General features: G+C 48.6%; 1 protein-coding gene across 4 annotated transcripts in view; it reads right to left on the reverse strand.

Moving 5' to 3' along the window:
- LOC107401031 (uncharacterized) overlaps window positions 1–16,169 on the reverse strand; it is a 41,392-nt gene extending 25,223 nt beyond the window's left edge. The window contains exons 1-6 of one of the 4 annotated variants that reach the window (XM_015994085.3): window positions 15,480–16,169; window positions 11,148–11,357; window positions 8,860–9,012; window positions 5,394–5,542; window positions 3,688–3,828; window positions 2,440–2,585 (exon numbers count right to left, since the gene is read on the reverse strand). In XM_015994085.3, the coding sequence (XP_015849571.3) occupies window positions 2,440–2,585; window positions 3,688–3,828; window positions 5,394–5,542; window positions 8,860–9,012; window positions 11,148–11,327 (769 nt within the window). In that variant the 5' untranslated portion in view covers window positions 11,328–11,357; window positions 15,480–16,169. Of the gene's footprint in view, window positions 1–2,439; window positions 2,586–3,687; window positions 3,829–5,393; window positions 5,543–8,859; window positions 9,013–11,147; window positions 11,976–15,479 lie in introns of all 4 variants that reach the window. The other 3 variants (XM_076576865.1, XM_042281455.2, XM_076576866.1) reach the window with 3 other exon arrangements.
- Window positions 16,170–17,655: the final 1,486 nt, after the last annotated feature.

The following is a 17,655-nucleotide window of genomic DNA, read 5'->3' on the forward strand; positions in this document are numbered from 1 at the left end:
TTTATTTATTTATTTATTTATTGCCTTTCTGTCAAAACAATTCCAGAATTTTTATCTGATTTTTTAAAGTTACTTTTTGTTGTTGTTGTGGGTGTATGTAGATATTTATTTATTTAAAGATGTAGCCCTGGCTGGCCTGGAACTCATTATATAAACTAGGTACTAGGATTAAAGGCATGCACCACCACGTATAGCTTTTCTTTTTAAAAATCACATTTTATTTATTTATTTAGTGTCCGTGTCTGTGTGTGTGTGTGCACATGTGTGTCACACACATGTATATGCATGTGTTGTATAGGTCAGAGGACAACTTGCCAGCCTCTTGCCACCATGTTCCAGGCTCTGCAGCAGATGCCGCTACTGCTGAGCCACCTCGCTGGCCCCTAAAACTTTTAATATTGAGTTGTAATTTCCCCCTAAGAGAAGCTACTTGAGACAACTGGAGCGGGGACCCCCACATCTCTACCTCACATCCGGGGCATTCTTTCCCCTCTCCACCTCTCACTCCTTCCCGTCTGCCAAACCCTCAAGACACGGCTTTCACATTTACAGCCCTTAGAACACAAGTCCCCGCTCAGGGTCACTCCGCACAGGATCACTCCGCGCAGGGTCACTCCGCGCAGGGTCACTTAGCTGTTTTGAGCCCACAGCCACAGTACAGGCCTCCTCGGGCGGCTGGGGCTCTTTACAAGAATGTAAACGCAGTACGGGGATGGGAAGCAGTGTTCCCCGGTTTCTTCGGTGCACGGAAAGGCTTGGCTGAATTACCCAGCCCGACAGGTGACCTGGGTGATTCTGATGCCATGGAAGTCCCTAAGCAGGTGACAGCCACTGCCAGTTACAGGTTCTTAGCATTCATCCCTCTCCCCCAAAGCCACCTTTGCTCAGCTCCTTGTCCCCACTTTCCTCCCCAGAAAACAGAGCCACTGAGTTTCCCACTGTGACAGAAGATTGGCTTCTAGGAAACCGTCGACCTGCTGTAACGGTGAGGGTGATTGACATCCCTCAAGTACATGCCACTCAGCCCGTCCCAAACATGAAGGGTAATTATCGTAATGTTCATTTTGCAGCTGAAGAACCTGAAAATTATGCTCAGAGTCACACACAGGCATACCCCTGTCTGTGTTATTAGCCATTCGATACAGACAATCAATTATTAAAAGCAGTCAGCTTTAAATGTACCTTAAATATGCATCCTTAGGATTCATTTAAATGAAAAGCCACTTAAAGGGGAGTAAATGGAGGTGGTTTATCTGTCCTGCATCTGTCTGTCTGCTGTCTGGGTGAGGACATGTTCTCTCTATGAATCACATAATCCTGGCATAGTACTCTGCCCTCCCCCACAGGTACTGTGTGATGAGTCCTGTCCATCATAGGTCCTCATGACCGGGGCCATAGAGCCTGGACTAAGATGTAGGTATGGGGACCCAGGTGGCCCAGGTGGCAAACTCCTGCTCCCATGGTTTAGTCCCTGAATTTGCCATCTCTGCAGATAGCTGTACCCAGGGGGCCCGGGCATGTGTATCACACATAGATATTCTTTAACCTTGTTTGAACTGCTTTTACTAACCTAGTGAGTCTGATTAATATGGCATGTTAGTTTCCAGTCACTGCTCCGATGAGCATCAGTTGAGTGGTTAACAGAAGACAAGCTTAGAGTCTGGAAGTGGTGGCTCACACCTGTAATCTCAGCACTCACAAGGTAGAGTCAGGGAGATTAGCACACATCTGAGGCCAGCCTGAGCTACGTGGTGAGTTCCAGGATAGCCCGGGACTATATAGCAAGTCTCTGTCTCACAAAACTGAAGGAAATAGATGTGGTGGCGGGGGTGAGGGTGAGGGGGTGAGAGTGCGGAGTGAGGGAGGGGGTGGGGATGGGAGCTGAGGGTGGGGGGTTGAGGGAGAGGGGTGTGACTTGAGATATAAGCTTTTTACTTTACTGTTCTGGAAGTTGGAAGTCTGAAATGGATCCTACAAATGCCTGTCAGGACATTTTCAGGCTAGGGCCTTTGAAGGTTCTGGGGAAATGTTTCTTTGGTTTTTCCAGAGACCAGAGATGATCCACATTCTAGCTCAGATCACTTGTGCCTCAGTTTCTACTCACTGTCACATCTTCTCCCTCCTGCCTGCCTCTTACAAAGGTCACTGTGATTATACTTGGCCCTCCAGGCTAGTCCAGGAGAATAGCTCCACCTCAGGCTCCTGATCTGACATCTGTCATGTGAACATATTCACAGGTGCTGAAGGTCAGGACAGAGACACCTTGTTTGGGTGCAAGCATACGGCGGTGGTGGGGGTGAGGTGGGGGTGGGGGCATTATTCTGCCTCCCACACACCCCAGAAGGTCTCCAGTGAGCACTCAGGAGGCCCCCTGCCTACAGAGCAGAGTCCTCCCTCAGGAACCAATGGGGCAGCCCAGAAGTGGTGCCCAGTGCTCACCTTGGGGAAGCAGAGTGGGATTTCCGGCGTGTGGTGATGCCGAGGTGGGCTGGTCCTTCCCCTGCATCTCTGCATATTCTGCTATGGGTCTGAGGAGGGCCAGAGTCCCAGAACACTGCAAATAATTTCCATCCAGGTGCAGCTCGCTGGGGAAGAGGGCGGAAAACATTGTCCATCGACTGTCAGGTCCACCGCAACTTTGAATTTAAGATCTTTGTCTGACAGAGTGTAACTGGTCATAAATGACCACATAGCATGGTCAATGGATAATCAGAGTAAACGTGAGCCACATCATGTCACAAACGCTGGCTATGCCAGTGCCACAGACCGTGCCCTCAGCAGATGCCCTTGGTTCTCAGAGTTCACTAAAGGCTTTTTCTCCTAAGAGTAAGAAAAAAAGGGGAGGGGTGCCGGGGAAGTAGCTTATTAAGTAAAGTGCTTGCCAAGCCCATGAGGCCCTCTGTTCAGTCTCTAGAACCCATGGAGAAACACTGGGCACTGGGCCGTGGAGATGGCTGGTGGGTAAAGCACTTGCTGTGAAACCAAAAGGACCCGAGTTCAAATTCCCAGGACTCCTGTCAAAGCCAGGCATACCCACAAATCCTTGTGAGCCCAGCGTTGCGGGGTAGAGACAGTTGGGTCCCTGGGACTTGACTGGCCAGTCTAGCTGGAATGGCAAGCTTGCTGTTCAGTGAGAGACCTTGTCTGAAAATAGAGAGCGACAGAGGATGTACATTTGATGTACTCCTCCGACCTCCAAATGTGCATGTGTATACACATACACCATACAAACAAAATAAAATATAAATAAAAAAAGAGATAAATTTCTAATGAAGTTTAGAAAACAACAACATCACAGGGCATGGTGGTGAGCTTGTGATCCCAGAGTTGGAAGTGGGGAGATAGGTGCATCCCTGGAGCTGTCTGGCATCCAGCCTGTTTGGTGAGCTTCAAGCCAGTGAGAGACCCCAATTCAAAAACAAGGTGACAGCACAGAGGAATGACATGTGACGAGCTGACCTCTGACCTCCACATGCATGTGTGCACCCTACAGAAACATACATACCCCCCCCAAAAAAAAAAAGAAAAAAAAAGGAGAAAGAGGCAGGAAAGGAGGAAGGAAGGGAAGGAGGGAGTGAAAAAGCAAAACTAGCCCCCAGGATGCATTGTGCAATGAGTCAAAACTGAGACAAGGCGAGCAAGGGCACGAGGCGGGGGGATTGTGTATGTGTGTGGGGGGGAGCTCACCAGATGGCACTCTGGCTGATGACAGAGCCCAGCCTCGGGCCACTCTGAGGCCCCAGGCCACAGTAGCGCAGACTGAGGCCTTGGAGCCTTTGGTTGGCCTCCAGGCCCGAGAAGATACTCTCGAGTTCTTCATTTCCAAACCTGAAATGACAGAACAAACCCATGGCTTTTAAACTGTATCACAGGCTGAGGGGAACGCTGCAGCTCATCACGGCAGGGAAATAAACCATGGTTTAGAGCCTGGCGGTGGTGGGTGCCCGACTTTAATCCCAGCACTTGGGAGGCAGAGGCAGGTGGATCTCTGTGAGTTCGAGGCCAGCCTGGTCTACCGAGTGAGTTCCAGGACAGCCAGGGCTACACAGAGAGACTCTATCTTGAAAAACCAAAAAAAAAAAAAAAAAAAAAGAAAAGAAAACTCAGTTCAGATTGGCTTGTCAACCTGGATCAAGATTCTGCGGAGCCTGATGCCTACCAGTTTATTCCCAGCACATGTAAACACAGTATAATTTGGGGAAAAAGTTTCCTGGTGTAACACAATCCTTGGTGCACACGGAAGCATGATGACATTGACACTCAGCTCAGAGTTCATGTCATTTCTTCCAAGAAGATGGGTTCTAGGGATAGGCTACCTGTACTAGCTTAAGGACCCAGGGAAGGGTCTGGACCAGTCTTGGTTATACAGATAGTGTAGAGGTCACTTGGGTTATTAGCCACCTCTGGTCCTGGTCATGGGAGCTTAGGGGAGTCTCCGGCTATCCAGGTAATATAAGGGCCGCTTAGACTATTAAGTATCTCCAGTCTGATGGTGGGAGCTGGGGGAGCCCTGACTGTAAGGGTCATTTAGATTACTAACCACCTCCAGCCCTGGTTGTAGGAACCTGATGTGGCCTGACCCAACAGATAAACGCACATCACCAGGCTATTAATCACTTCCAAATCCCAGCTTTCAGGATGGAAGAACAGGTAGGTGTTCCATCTTTCCCATTGGAAAGACAATCCTGAGTGCTTAACATTCCTGGTCTCTCTGGAGATCTGTGGGCTCAGGGACCTGTGCTGTTCTCCCACACCAGGCCACAAGGCTAACCTCAGAGTCTTCCCCCGGCCAGCTAGAAGTGTTTCTACTGATCTTAGTTTCTCAGGCCGGGACTGGCTGAGGGATAGTGCAGGGCTGACCCCAAAACAAAGGGGTTCTTGTAAGGGGGGAAGGGGATCTGAAGTCAGATTTTAGGGCAAAGAGAGCAAAGAATGATTGATGTGAAGCATCCTTTCAAGGGAGCGCATGGAGAAGAGGTTCCAAATGATGAGGTAGAACAGAGACGGGTATGATGATTCGGGCATGATGATGGGGTTGGCAGCGGTGGGCAGAGTCTAGGAAGCCCCAGCGGCAGCAGGACTCTGTAAGGAAGTCCAGCCTCTCATCCTTCCTGTTATAACTGGGCTCCTTCATTCACAATATTTAGCTCTCAAAGTGACTCACAAGCACGTTCCTTTATTTACATCTTCCTTAGCGCCCAGCACCTTGTCATGCAGAAGCTCACCTTCAAGGAACATTTGTGGAAAGAACAAATGGGGACACTAATGTCTACTTGGGCACAGGGGGAGGGCTAGAAGGTTCTCTGGTCCTGATGAGGCGCAGAACCTCAGTGTGTGGTCCTCCCCTCCCCCCACTTCCTCCTTCTCCCAGCCTGCCAGCACCCCGCACTTACTTGCAGTAATCAAGGACCAGCAACTGCAAACCGCTGAACTGCAAAGCTTTCCCAAGTCGTCCCAGGGACCACAGGTCCATCTTGCAATTAATGATCTCCAGGGTGGTAACTGGGCAAGTGGTGTGCCCCTTCGACTCCAGGAACAAAGCCTAGAGGATGAAAAAATACTTCCGTCGGGACAACGACTGCGCTCTTGAGTTTTCACAGGTCCCCATGTCAAGACTATGAACGACCTCAACGTATTTGCCTCCAAGATGGTGTTCTGCATCTTGTAGCACAAAATGTAGCATGAAAATAGAGGAGTTTTCCTTCTTAAAACAGTGATTCATTGCAGAATCACATGAGAAACATGAAGCCCTGTAATGAGATATACTGCCCGTGTTATGGGCTAAATTATACTTGAATAGTTCTCCCCCACTCACATACCGAAGTACTAACCCAGGATCTCAGAAGGCTGCCTCATGGAGCCAGGTGCCTGTGTTCTGATGAGATCTTGGGATGAACCCTAACTTGAGTCGACTAGTGTCCTCACAAGAAGGGGACCCAGTGAGGACACAGGAAGAAAACCTTGCTGACGCCTCCGTTCAGAAGTAGCTGTTGCCTCAGCCACACACAGCCTAGGAGGCTGACAGCCTCTGCAGACTATGGCAGATGCCGATTTTTAAACATTTATTACTATTCTGTGGGGGAGGGATGCATGCCTGCTGTGGCATGGATGTGGAGGTCAGAAAATACCGTTGTGGAGTTGATTCTCTCTTTTCATTTTTTGCCTAGGTTCTGGGGCTGGAACTCAGGCTTGCTCGGCATGTGCCTTCATTCCACTGAGCCATCCTGCCTGGCCTGGATTTGTCAAAAGAATTTTTTTCTTTTTAAATTTATTAGTGTGTGTGTTGGAGTTGGTCCTCTCCTCCCTTCTGTAGGTAGGTTCTAGGGTGTGAGGTCGGGTCATTCAGCTTAAGCAGCGAGTGAGATGTTGGTTTCTTAATGAGGAAGCTGCTGTTGGAGTGGGCAGCATCCGCTCCATAGTGGAGAGGTCCACGGACAGCTCATTTTTGTGGTAACCAAGGATACCAGTGATGGTTAAATCCCTGTCTGAAAGGAAAGAGCATTTAAAACCTCCAGTCGTGGGGCTGGCTTGAGGCCACCTTTCAGCAATTCCAACCAGCACAGAACAGAAGCCTTGGAGGGCTTGGGTGGATTTGGAAGGCTAAGGGCCTTTTGGGGTAATGACATATTGGTCAGATCTAGGATTTCAAATGATCCCTTGGCTGAGGTTGAAAAGTTGAGCCGTAGCCACAGGGCCGGTACTGCTCTGCATGATGTGAGATTCCCTCCCCCCCTTCCCCACTAGCTAGCGTGGGCTGAGCTGGTTGCACGAAGGGCCGACAAAAACCCAGGGCTTCCAGCTCTGTGTCCTAGTTAGGATTACTATTGGTGTGCTGAAACACCATGAAAAGCAAACATCCTTCCTCCCTCCTGCACACTATTTCTTTTGTTTGAGTTCTAAGTCCTGTTCCATCACCCAGCACTGCTTCCTGGTCAGTTTGGTCCTCCATGGCCTCAGCCCCTCTGGTCTCACTGCCCACATTGTCTCCAGGTTTCAGGGGGCGCTGCTGCTGAAGGGGAAGGGGAGTCTAAAAGAGAGGGCCCAAGAGCAAGCTTTTCAACTTCTTTCTCTGTGTTTTCTTTTGCTTTGTTGAGATAGGGTCTCACTACGCAGCCCTGGGTGGCCTGGAACTTGGTATGTAAACAGGCTGGCCTGGAACTCACAGAGATCCTCCTGCCTCTGCCCCCCAAGCGCTGGAATTAAAGGTGTGCACCACCACACCCAGCTTAGTTTCTTGATGATGTTTCTAAGTTTCTCAACTACCATCTTTTAAATTAAATATTCCAGGGACACCCCCCCCACCATGGACACATACCTCTATCCTCCTTTGAATCATGTATGAGTATGCATGCATATGCACATGTGTGTTTAGCTTAGCTAGTTCTCAGCCAAAGAGCTAGTCTTGATTATCTGATTTGACTTTTCCAGAAGTGGAGTTCTTCTTACTTGCAATAAAGGAAGCTCAATTTCTTTTTCTTTTCTTTTTCTTTTTTTTGGTTTTTCAAGACTAGGTTTCTCTGTGTAGCTTTGCACCTTTCCTGGAACTTGCTTTGGAGACCAGGCTGGCCTCGAACTCACAGAGATTCACCTGGCTCTGCCTCCCAAGTGCTGTGATTAAAGGCCTGCACCACCACTGCCTGGCGGGAAGCTCAATTTCTAAAAGAGATTGATCTATCATTGTATATGTAATAGAATAACGGTTAAAATTATTGAACATAGGTGATTCTTGACAACATAATGTGAGTGAAAGTCTGATTTACAAAATCATACTTATGCATGCATGCATATTGCTAAAAGTGCTAGTGTGTGCACGGTGGAGACACATCTCCCTTAGGCAGGCACCACCTTTAGGAAGTAGGCGGGGCAGAGAGGAACTGAAGCTTTGTATCACATTGGTCAGTATTTGTCCATGTTATTCATTTAAAGGAGTGTATTATGGGGATGGAGAGATGCCAGAGGGGTTAAAAGCACTTGTTGCTCTTGCAGAGGACACGGGCTCAGTTCCCAGGACCCACACGGCAGCTCACAACCTCCTGTCACCCCAGTTCCAGGGGATCTGACAGGGATGCATGCACATACATGCCTGTGGGTGAAACATTCATACACATAAAGTTACATAAGTGAATCTTTTAAAAAATTAATCTAAAAGGGGTATATTACAACTGGGAGGTGGGTTTATGGATATTAGTTCTGTCATTTTCCACATTTTCTTAAAAATGTGGGACTGGCAGGGTGGTGGTGGTGGTGGTGGTGGTGATGGTGATGGTGATGGTGATGGTGGCACACGCCTTTAATCCCAGCGCTCAGGAGGCAGAGGCAAGAGGATCTCTGAATTCAAGGTCAGCCTGGTCTACAGAGTTCCAGGACAGCCAAGGCTACACTGATAAACCCTGTCTCAAAAACAAACAAACAAAAACAAAACCCACAAAAAACAAAACCAACCAACCAAACAAACAAGATGGAACTTATTTAAAATTTATTTAAAACTTACTTAAAGTAAGTTTGAAGAATCTCATTAAAATAATGTTGTTTTTAAGAAAGAAAAAAAAATATATATATATGTATATATTTATCTATTATGTATTCAGTGTTCTGTCTGCATGCATGCCTGTAGGCCAGAAGAGGGCACCAGATCTCATTATAGATGGTTGTGAGCCACCATGTGGTTGCCGGAAATTGAACTCGGGACCCCTGGAAGAGCAGCCAGTGCTCTTAACCACTGAGCTGTCTCTCCAGCCCAAGAAAGAAAATCTTGCAGCATATCAATAAGTCAGAAATAAAATAGACTACATCTGGAATACAGGGTGTTGTGTGCTTGTTTTTTATTTTAGGGTGTGAAGAAACTGAAACCACACTCACGAGCCTGGCGATCTCGGGGTTGGTCAGCTGGAGGCCCCAGACACAGATCTCCTTCCCCAGCACGTAGCTCTCATCTCGAATGGCCATGAGCAAAGGCTCCAAGGACACAGGCGGGCTGCTTACGGAGGCATCACCAGCTCTTACCAGCATGAACTGGAGTGTGAAAAAATTATAGGTGGCCATCATAAAGAGACACTCATGCATCCAGATGTGTGGAAAAGGAATAGTGCCACCAGATGGCTTCATGAACGTCTGAGGTAGTTACTGCCTGTGTACCGGGGGGTGGGGGGTGGGGGGGGGTGGGGAGCCAACGGATAACATTCCTGCAAAGGACAAGCTCATGGCTCAGTAGGTCAGAGTCACTACAGGTTACTGCCCACTATTAGGTCACAAAAATCAATTTAGTTTTGTACAACCAGCTTTTTCTTTTTCTTTTAGGAAATAGAAAGGCAGGAAAAACCATTGAATTGCATCTTACATAGCAAGGATAATAATGATTGATTCATAAAGTTTTTGTTTTTTAAAGGTTATCTATTTTAATTTTATGCCTATTGAGAGGGTTCTGCCTGTGTGTATGCCTATGTGTGTGTGTGCGGTGCCCTTGGAGGCTGGAAGAGAGGATCAGATCTCCTGGAACTGGAGTTCGAGGGGCCCCCTTGTGGGTGCTGGGAACCGGCCTTGGCACGATGTTCAAGCAGCAAGTTTCTTTTCTGTTTTGTTTTTGTTTTTGTTTTTCGAGACAGGGTTTCTCTGTGTAGCTTTGGTGTCTGTCCTGGATCTCGCTCTGTAGACCAGGCTGGCCTCAGACTCACAGAAATCCACCTGCCTCTGCCTCCTGAGTGCTAGGATTAAAGTCATGTGCCACTGCTACCCAGGTGCAAGTTTCTTTTCTTCTCTTTCTTTCTTTCTTTCTTTCTTTCTTTCTTTCTTTCTTTCCTTCCTTCCTTCCTTCCTTCCTTCTTTCTTCCTTTCTTCCTTCCTCCCTCCCTCCCTCCCTCCCTGCTTGCTTGCTTTCTTTCTTTCTTTCTTTCTTTCTTTCTTTCTTTCTTTCTTTCTTTCTTTCTTTCTTTCTTTCTTTCTTTCTTTCTTCCTTTGAGACAGGGTTTTTCCGTGTAGCCCTGGCTCTCCTTGACTCACTCCTTGCTCTGTAGACCAGGCTGACCTCGAACTCAGAGATCCACCTGCCTCTGCCTACTGAGTTTTGGGATTAGAGGTGTGTGCTACCACTGCCTGGCTAGCAGTAAGTATTTAACCACTGACCTGTCTTTCCAGCCTCTCATAAGGCTCTAAATGATATTCATAATCAAAATGGAGAAGCCTCATCTGAGCATGCTTCCAACTTATGTAGTTACTTGTGTCTACCCAGAGATTCATACTGGATGGGATGTTAATTGTATTTCTGATGATGGTTGTAATAAAAAAGTCTGGTGGAGGCTAATTATAAGAACTATAGTAAAAACAAAACTTAATCAGTGGGCTTGAGAGATGACCTAGTGGTTGAGAGTATGTTGGGCAGCTAACAATGTCCTGTCACTCCAGCTCCAGGGGACCCAATACCTTCTGACTTCCATAAGTACCTGTACTCATATGCACACCTCTCCCCATACATATAACTAAAAAAATTAAATCTTTAAAAAATTAATCAATATTATTTTACCCCCTCCCCAAAGGACGATGTGGGGCTGGAGAGCTGGCTCAACAGTTAAGAGCCCTTGCTCGTCTTGCAGAGGACCAGGGTTTGACTCCTGCATCCACCCTGGGCATTTCCACTCCCAGGGCATCTGATGTCCTCTGCCAGCACCTGTGCGGTGCCATATAGACAACCTGGCACACACACATACACATGAGTTTTTAAAAGAATGGTTGTGGGAAGCCCCTCACTGGAACAGGGAGACGTGTGTGGGAACATTCGGTAGAAACTGAATAAAAAAGGGAGCAGAGAAACCCGGAGGGCAGATGAGGGCAGAGAGGAACAGGTGGGAAGAGAGCTAGAGGGAAGGAGGGCGCGACTCAGGGAGGCCAGAATCGGAGGGAAGAGGGGAGCTTAAAGAGGAACTTGAGAAGGTGGTGTTATGTGAGGTTCGGGGGACTCATTCCCCACCCGCAAACACATTCTGGCAGTCAGGAGGGCAGGGGCGCGGTCGGGGGCGGGGCAGAAGAGTGGAGCAGGCACGTGGTGTCTGGTGAGCCAAGCTGTGAATGTCAGCTAATGCAGAGCTGGGGGAGAGTCGGCTTTGGACCGAGCCCAGGGAGTCTATTTCGGAGAAGGACAGAGTCCCCCCACTCACCCTCCTGAGGACCTGCTCTCTGTCAATGCTGCTCTTCAGGTCCCTTTGGATGGCGGGACACGGGGATGTCCGAGACTGTACGCAGTACTTCTGATACGTCTTCAGGAACTTCTGAAGAACCGGAACCACCGATGGGGGAGCCCCTTTGGGTTTTTGTTTTCTTTCCTTTGCTCTTGGCATTGTTTTATAGTGTTCGGTTCCACTTGGTTTCTGAAAACAGTAACTTAAGCTGAAATCCAGCACAAAACATGCCTCGCCCTTGAAATCCAGAAAACACTGTTGTGCGCTCTTCTCCAAGAATCTTTTTGTTTTGTTTTGTTTTTAGTTTTTCAAGACAGGGTTTCTCTGTGTAGTTTTGGTGCCTTTCTGGATCTTGCCCTGTAGATCAGGCTGGCCTGGAACTCACAGAGATCCACCTGGTTCTGCCTCCCGAGTGCTGGGATTAAAGGCATGCACCACCACCGCCCGGCTTCTCCAACAATCTTAAAGGCTTTTTATCCTAAGTGACCCTAGCGAGTTGAGTTCAGAGCCACTACAGAGAGACTCAATTTCCAATTTCCATAGTCAAGGGTCCATATTTTTGTTTCTTTATATTGAAGGCTGCACCCATGGACTCAGTTATGAGGAGGTGCAATAATATTAATTCAGGGTACTATTTAGTACCTATTAGTGGGTACTGGTTTTAAAGCAGCAGAGTTCTCTTTACTGATTCAGTTCTTGCCAGACTGTGCATACTGATGGGGTTAATTAAGAATGCGGACCTTGAGCTGGGAATATAGTTGAGTTGAAAAGCGTTTTCCTAGCATGCATGAGGCCCTGGGTTCAACACTGAAAAAGAAGCAGGCATTTAAAACACACATTATATTGGTAAATTGTCATGTGCCATTTAAGTTCACTGTGAAGATGGTTCTGCAAGTACCCCTTACTTCAGATCTAAGCATGCGTGTGTCAGGTGGCCTCCAAGACCCATGTCCAGAGATGGGCTGGACCCCTAACTCTGTGACAAGGAGGGGAGAGGACAGTGAAATCCATCTCCAACAGCCATTATTATTGTTTATCTCATAATTCCTGCTGTGGGAAAGGGAAGCAAAGTTTGGCCATGGGAAGCTCATCTGTGGAGAGAAAGCTCAATCAGGAACTCCAGCTGCCTGCCTCAACCTCCCCAGGGGATTCCTTCCTTCCTTCCTTCCTTCCTTCCTTCCTTCCTTCCTTCCTTCCTTCCTTCCTCCCTTCCTCCCTCCCTCCCTCCCTCCCTTCCTCCCTCCCTCCCTCTCTTCCTCCCTTCCTTTTCCTTCTTCTTTTTTTGTTATTTGTTTTTTTGAAACAGGGTTTCTCAGTATAGTCCTGGCTGTCCTGGAACTCTCTCATAGACCAGGTTGGGCTTGAACTCACAGAGCTCTGCCTGCCTCTGCCTCAGCTCCCACTTTTGTTCTTTAAAGCAGCCAGCCTACACTTGGTGTTTTGTTACAGTAGTTCTGACTGATGTCCAGGAGAAAGTCTGCAGCATTGTTCACTCTAGGGAGTAATTTTTTTTTTTTACCAGCTGATGCTAAGCATTTACGGATGGACAAACTCCACATGCAAGGGCTGCAAATGTTCTCCATTAAGAAAGGTTAGTGTTTTTAAAAATTATGTATTGTGTTGGTCCATCCAGGTCTGCAGTTCCTTTCTCAGGCACAAGATAAGGCTGCCTGACTGAGGAAAGCTGCAGGCATGAGGTAATGTCTAAGGAGAGATGTCCTCTGATGCAAATGGACCACAAGAACAGCCAAGCGCAGACCAAGGAACGCTGACAGAGGGGTCATAGAGACTTTTGCTTAAGCCTTGCTGGCTAAATCCTATATAAACAGCAATGGGGAATGAAAGAGAAAAGAACCGTTCATTCTTTTTTTTTGGGGGGGGGATTCAAAACAGGGTTTCTCTGTGTAGCTTTGCACCTTTCCTGGATCTTGCTCTGTAGACCAGGCTGGCCTCAAACTCACAGAGATCCACCTGCCTCTGCCTCCCGAGTGCTGGGATTAAAGGTGTGTACCACCACTGCCTGGCAAACCGTTCATTCTTGAAGTAAACCCAGAGTCCTGTGTCTCTGTCTAGCATTACCCTCCTTTCCAGGCCCGTGTGGCCCATGGCTATGTGGGCCGTAAGTGTGAGTTCCAGTGTGCCACAGTCAGGGCTGTGGAGGTCAGAGGACAGTTTATAGAAGTGAATTCTCTGTTCTGGCCAGGTGGGTTCAAGAATTCAAAACAGGTCTCCAAGCATGGTGGCAAGTGGCTTCTACTGAGCCCAACAAGTAGGATATATATATTTTTTAATTTTTAATTTTTTTATTTAAATGGCTGGCCTGACAAGACATTGCTGACTGGTGTGATAGTGGTACAAATGTTATGAGAGTCACCAACTTTTTTTTTTTTGGGATCTAATGTCCAATCCCTGAGGTGGACCTTATGCCTGACTTTGTTTATGGAGCCAAGGATAAATGGCTAGAGAGGTTGTAGGTCCTAGGGGAGAAAACCTAACACTATTATTCTGCCCAATTGACACAGCCTTAACATGACTCCTAATGACTGACGACTACACCCATAGATTTGTGCATTCAAAGGTCCGAGCAAGGACATCGCCAGGACACTGCCCTCGGCTCTCCACACCCCACAGCACCTGCTCTGTGCTCCCCTCCTCCAGGGTAGCTGGGATTCTCCGGTGCTCCCATGGGTGGGGCTGTCCTGACTCCCACCACCTCAGCCTATGTCCTCAGTCCCATTTCGAGAGTGAGACTCACTGGAGGGAGAACAATAGTATTGGGTTCTCCCCAGGACTATAGCCTATCTAGCGTATGTTCTCAGCCTCCTTAACAGTGTCAGGCATATGTTCCACCTCGCAGACAGGTCATTTGATCCAATCAGAAAGGAGTTGGTAACTCCCATATCATTTGTGGCACCAACGCCTTGTTCAAGCCTTCGGGGAGCTTCTTCTCAAAGTAGAAGACAATGAACACAGAGCCCTTTCTCTGCTCAAAGTGTGGAGAATGAGAGACTGTGGAATGCTCACCTCTAAATGGGTTATACACATCACACCCTTTCTCCCAAGGTTTAGGGAATGTCTCCAAAGAAGGCACATGACGATTCTAAGAGCCAGAGGGGCTGGATGACTTCAGTGACTCCTTGCTTTCTAGACACAACTGAGCAGATCCACGTATGAATTCACAGCAGTTGTGACAAGGTGCATAAGATTCTTGCAAACCCAAGCCAGACAGAATCACAGCATGGGAAGGGAGGGGAAATGCTTTTGAAATTCCACCACGAGCTGAGGAGCTACTGGCATTTCATTGCTGCTGAGAGAGGGAGAGTCAACCTTCGGTCTACCTTACTCCAAGGCAACTCCCAATCCTTAGAGGAGTTGGGCTCCACAAACTGGACTCGATGGATGAACAAATGGAAGAAAACTCAAAATCGGGTGGTAGGGAGGTGAGGGTGGAGAGATGTCGGGAGGGGTGAATATGATAAATGCATTACATGAAATTCTCAAAGAATTAACGAAAATATTTAACATTATTGAATGAGAGGGGAAGGGAGAAAGGGAGGGAGGGAGGGAGGGAGGAAGAGAGACAGACAGAGAGACAGAGAGATAGAGAGACAGAGAGAGCAAGATGGAGAGACACTATGCCTGGGTCTATGGAATCCATTCTCTGCTTCCACAATTCATTCTGGTGGGTTCAGGAGATCCAACTCAGGTTGGTTGTTAAGCTGTCATGTCAAATGGTACTGAACCATCTCGCTGGTCCAAGATAATTTTCACCACAGCAGTTTTTGAGGTCCTTTCTGCATGCAGTTGGAGCCTGGGCGCTCCAAAGTCAGTCACAATAAACCACGGGTGAACTTTTTTTCTTTTCTTTTTTTTTTTTTTATTACTTAAGAATTTTTTAAAATTCATTTTACATACTAACCACAAATCCCCTTCTCATCCTTCCTTCAGCTCCCCTCCAGCCTTCTCCCCCCCTCCCCCTCCTCCCATGGAGTGTCAGCAAAGCCTGGTACCTTCAGTTGAGGCAGGACCAAGCCCCTCCCCCCTGCATCAAGGTTGAGCAAAGCACCCCACCATAGGTAACAGGCTCCAAAAAGGCGGCGCATTCACCAGGGATAGATCCTGATCACACTGCCAGGGGCCCCTCAAACAGACCCAGCTACACAACTGTCTCCCGTATGCAGAGGGCCTAGTCCGGTCCCATGCGGGTTCCACAGCTGTCGTCTAAAGTTCATGAGTTCCCACAAGCCTGATTCAGTTGTCTCTATAGACGTCCCCACCACGATCTTGGTCTCAGGTGTGCGTGCGTCTTACCTGTGCAGCCAGGTTTTAACGTCTCATCTGAGCAGCTCTGCACTGCATCTCACTCTAGAAACAGCACACAGGCCGAGGCCCTGGGAATCAGAGCTCAGGGCAGGTCCTGTGGCGGGGGTGGGGTGTGGGGTGGGGAGGGCGGTGTCCCCATGGGGACCTTTGAAATCCCAGCCAGCCTACTGGTGCAGGTGCTGAATGCCATCCAAGTGTTGCAGTCCTGCTTCCTGCGTCCTCTGTCACCATAGAGACGGGAAACTCCCGACTAGCTGAAGGCCGTAAGAATCTTGCTGTGGGCGATGACTTGGGAGTTAAGAACTTCCAGGCTGTAGGAGGTGGGGAAAGGCCTCAGGGGACAGACGTTCCCACCCCGAGGCGTGGGGCAGCCCACCTTACTGGGCCAAGACAGCTAGAGGATGATTGGGGGTCCAAACCTTGAGGGGCTAATATACTCCCCCACCCCGGCAGGCCTGAGAAACTCCCAGTCCAAGGTTGGGGACAGAGATGAGACCCAAGAAGGAAGTCAGAGAGCTGCCGCGAGATCTCTGTGCAGCTGTTGGCTTTGAAGGTGGGGAGGACGGGGCACTTGAGCCAGGAAACGTGAGTGCCTCCCAGAAGCTGAAGAGTGGAAATGCATTCTCCCCAGATCCCCCAGTCCGTCGGTAGAGGAGCACAGTCCGTCGGTAGAGGAGCACAGTCCGTCGGTAGAGGAGCACAGTCTCATTGAACCTGATAGATTTTTTAGTTCAGTGAGACCCAGTGGGACTTCTTGCCTCCATAACTGTCTAATATTAATCATTTCTTCTCCTCCCTCCCTCCTCCCTCCTCCCTCCTCCCCTCCCTCCCTCTTCCCCCTCCCTCCCCTTCCTCACCTCTCATGTGTGCTCACATACTCCTGTGTGGGTGCATGTGGAGACCAGAGATGCACTTCAGGAGTCTTCTCCAGTCGTCCTCTATCTTGTTTATTTATTTGGGACAAGGTCTCTCACGCAACCTAGAGCTCACCCATTGGCTAGAGCAGCGAGCCCCAGGGACGCCCCTGTGTCCCCTTCCCCAGCACTGGGACTGCAGACCCACAGCTTGGCACTGGGCTGATTTCTATGGGAGCCGGGCATCTGGACTCAGGCCCTGGTCTTTGCACCGCATGCTGCGGTGGCTTTCAGGGAAGCAGCTGCCTTTGGTCCACGCTTCTGCAAGCAACCGCTCACTCACATTCCTGTAAGTAACCCGGGTAAACGCATTGGTTCACCGAAGCGGACTTTGGTGTGTTGCTTTGGTCTGTTGTTGGTTTGCTATCCGGGCTGAGTAAATATCTGTTCACGTCTCCCCAAGAATAGCGTTACAGGGCAACATCCCACGCCTTGGCTCCTACCCCAGGAACTACCCCAGGAAGTAACGGAGAGCGCGCGAGCTAGCTGGCTTGCAGCTACTGGACACAGCACCTCAGCTGATGGGAGAGCAGCAATCAGACACTTACGGCCTGGACATCTGGTAGGGAGAAGTGCTGATACCGGTTTGGTACCTCTGTATTACAAGGGATGCAGGGTTTTTCTAGTCCCACTCTTCCATCTTTAATGGGGGGACGGGCAGGGGTAGCATTATCCCCCTTTGATTGGGGTAGGAGGGGCCTCCAGTGTAGGGCTCTCTAACAGAAAAGAAATTTAAGCCCCAAGGCCAAGGAAGCCGTAAGGGAAACAAAAACACTAGCTGCACAAAAAACACCCCCTATTCTTTCTTCTAGGTTGTATTTTATTTTCAGTTATGTGTATATGTGTGTATCTGTTTGTTGGTACTTGCATATGAGTGCAGAAATCCACAGGGACCAGAAACATCAGATCCTCCTGGATCTGGAGTTATAGGTTGTTGTGAGCCGGCTAATGTGGGTGCTGGGAACTGAACTCATGTCCTCTGCAAATGCACCCTTAACTGTTGATCCAGCTCTCCAGCCCTGTTTCTTGACAGCTGGAGCCTGGAGCACAGGAACAAGGCTGGAAAAGGAGCAGATGGTGGACCACAGAGATCGTCAGAAGTCACTTTTGACAGCTCTTCCCTGATCGGTCCCATCTCTAACTTTATTTGCATACCCACATCCATCCACTCAGTGTCCTGCTGACACTCCATAATTCATCATTCTGGAGCTGCAGGAATGGAAGATGAGAACTTGTGGAGGAGGAAGAGA

Source organism: Peromyscus maniculatus, chromosome 7 (assembly GCF_049852395.1).
Source record: "Peromyscus maniculatus bairdii isolate BWxNUB_F1_BW_parent chromosome 7, HU_Pman_BW_mat_3.1, whole genome shotgun sequence".
NCBI lineage: Eukaryota > Metazoa > Chordata > Mammalia > Rodentia > Cricetidae > Peromyscus > Peromyscus maniculatus.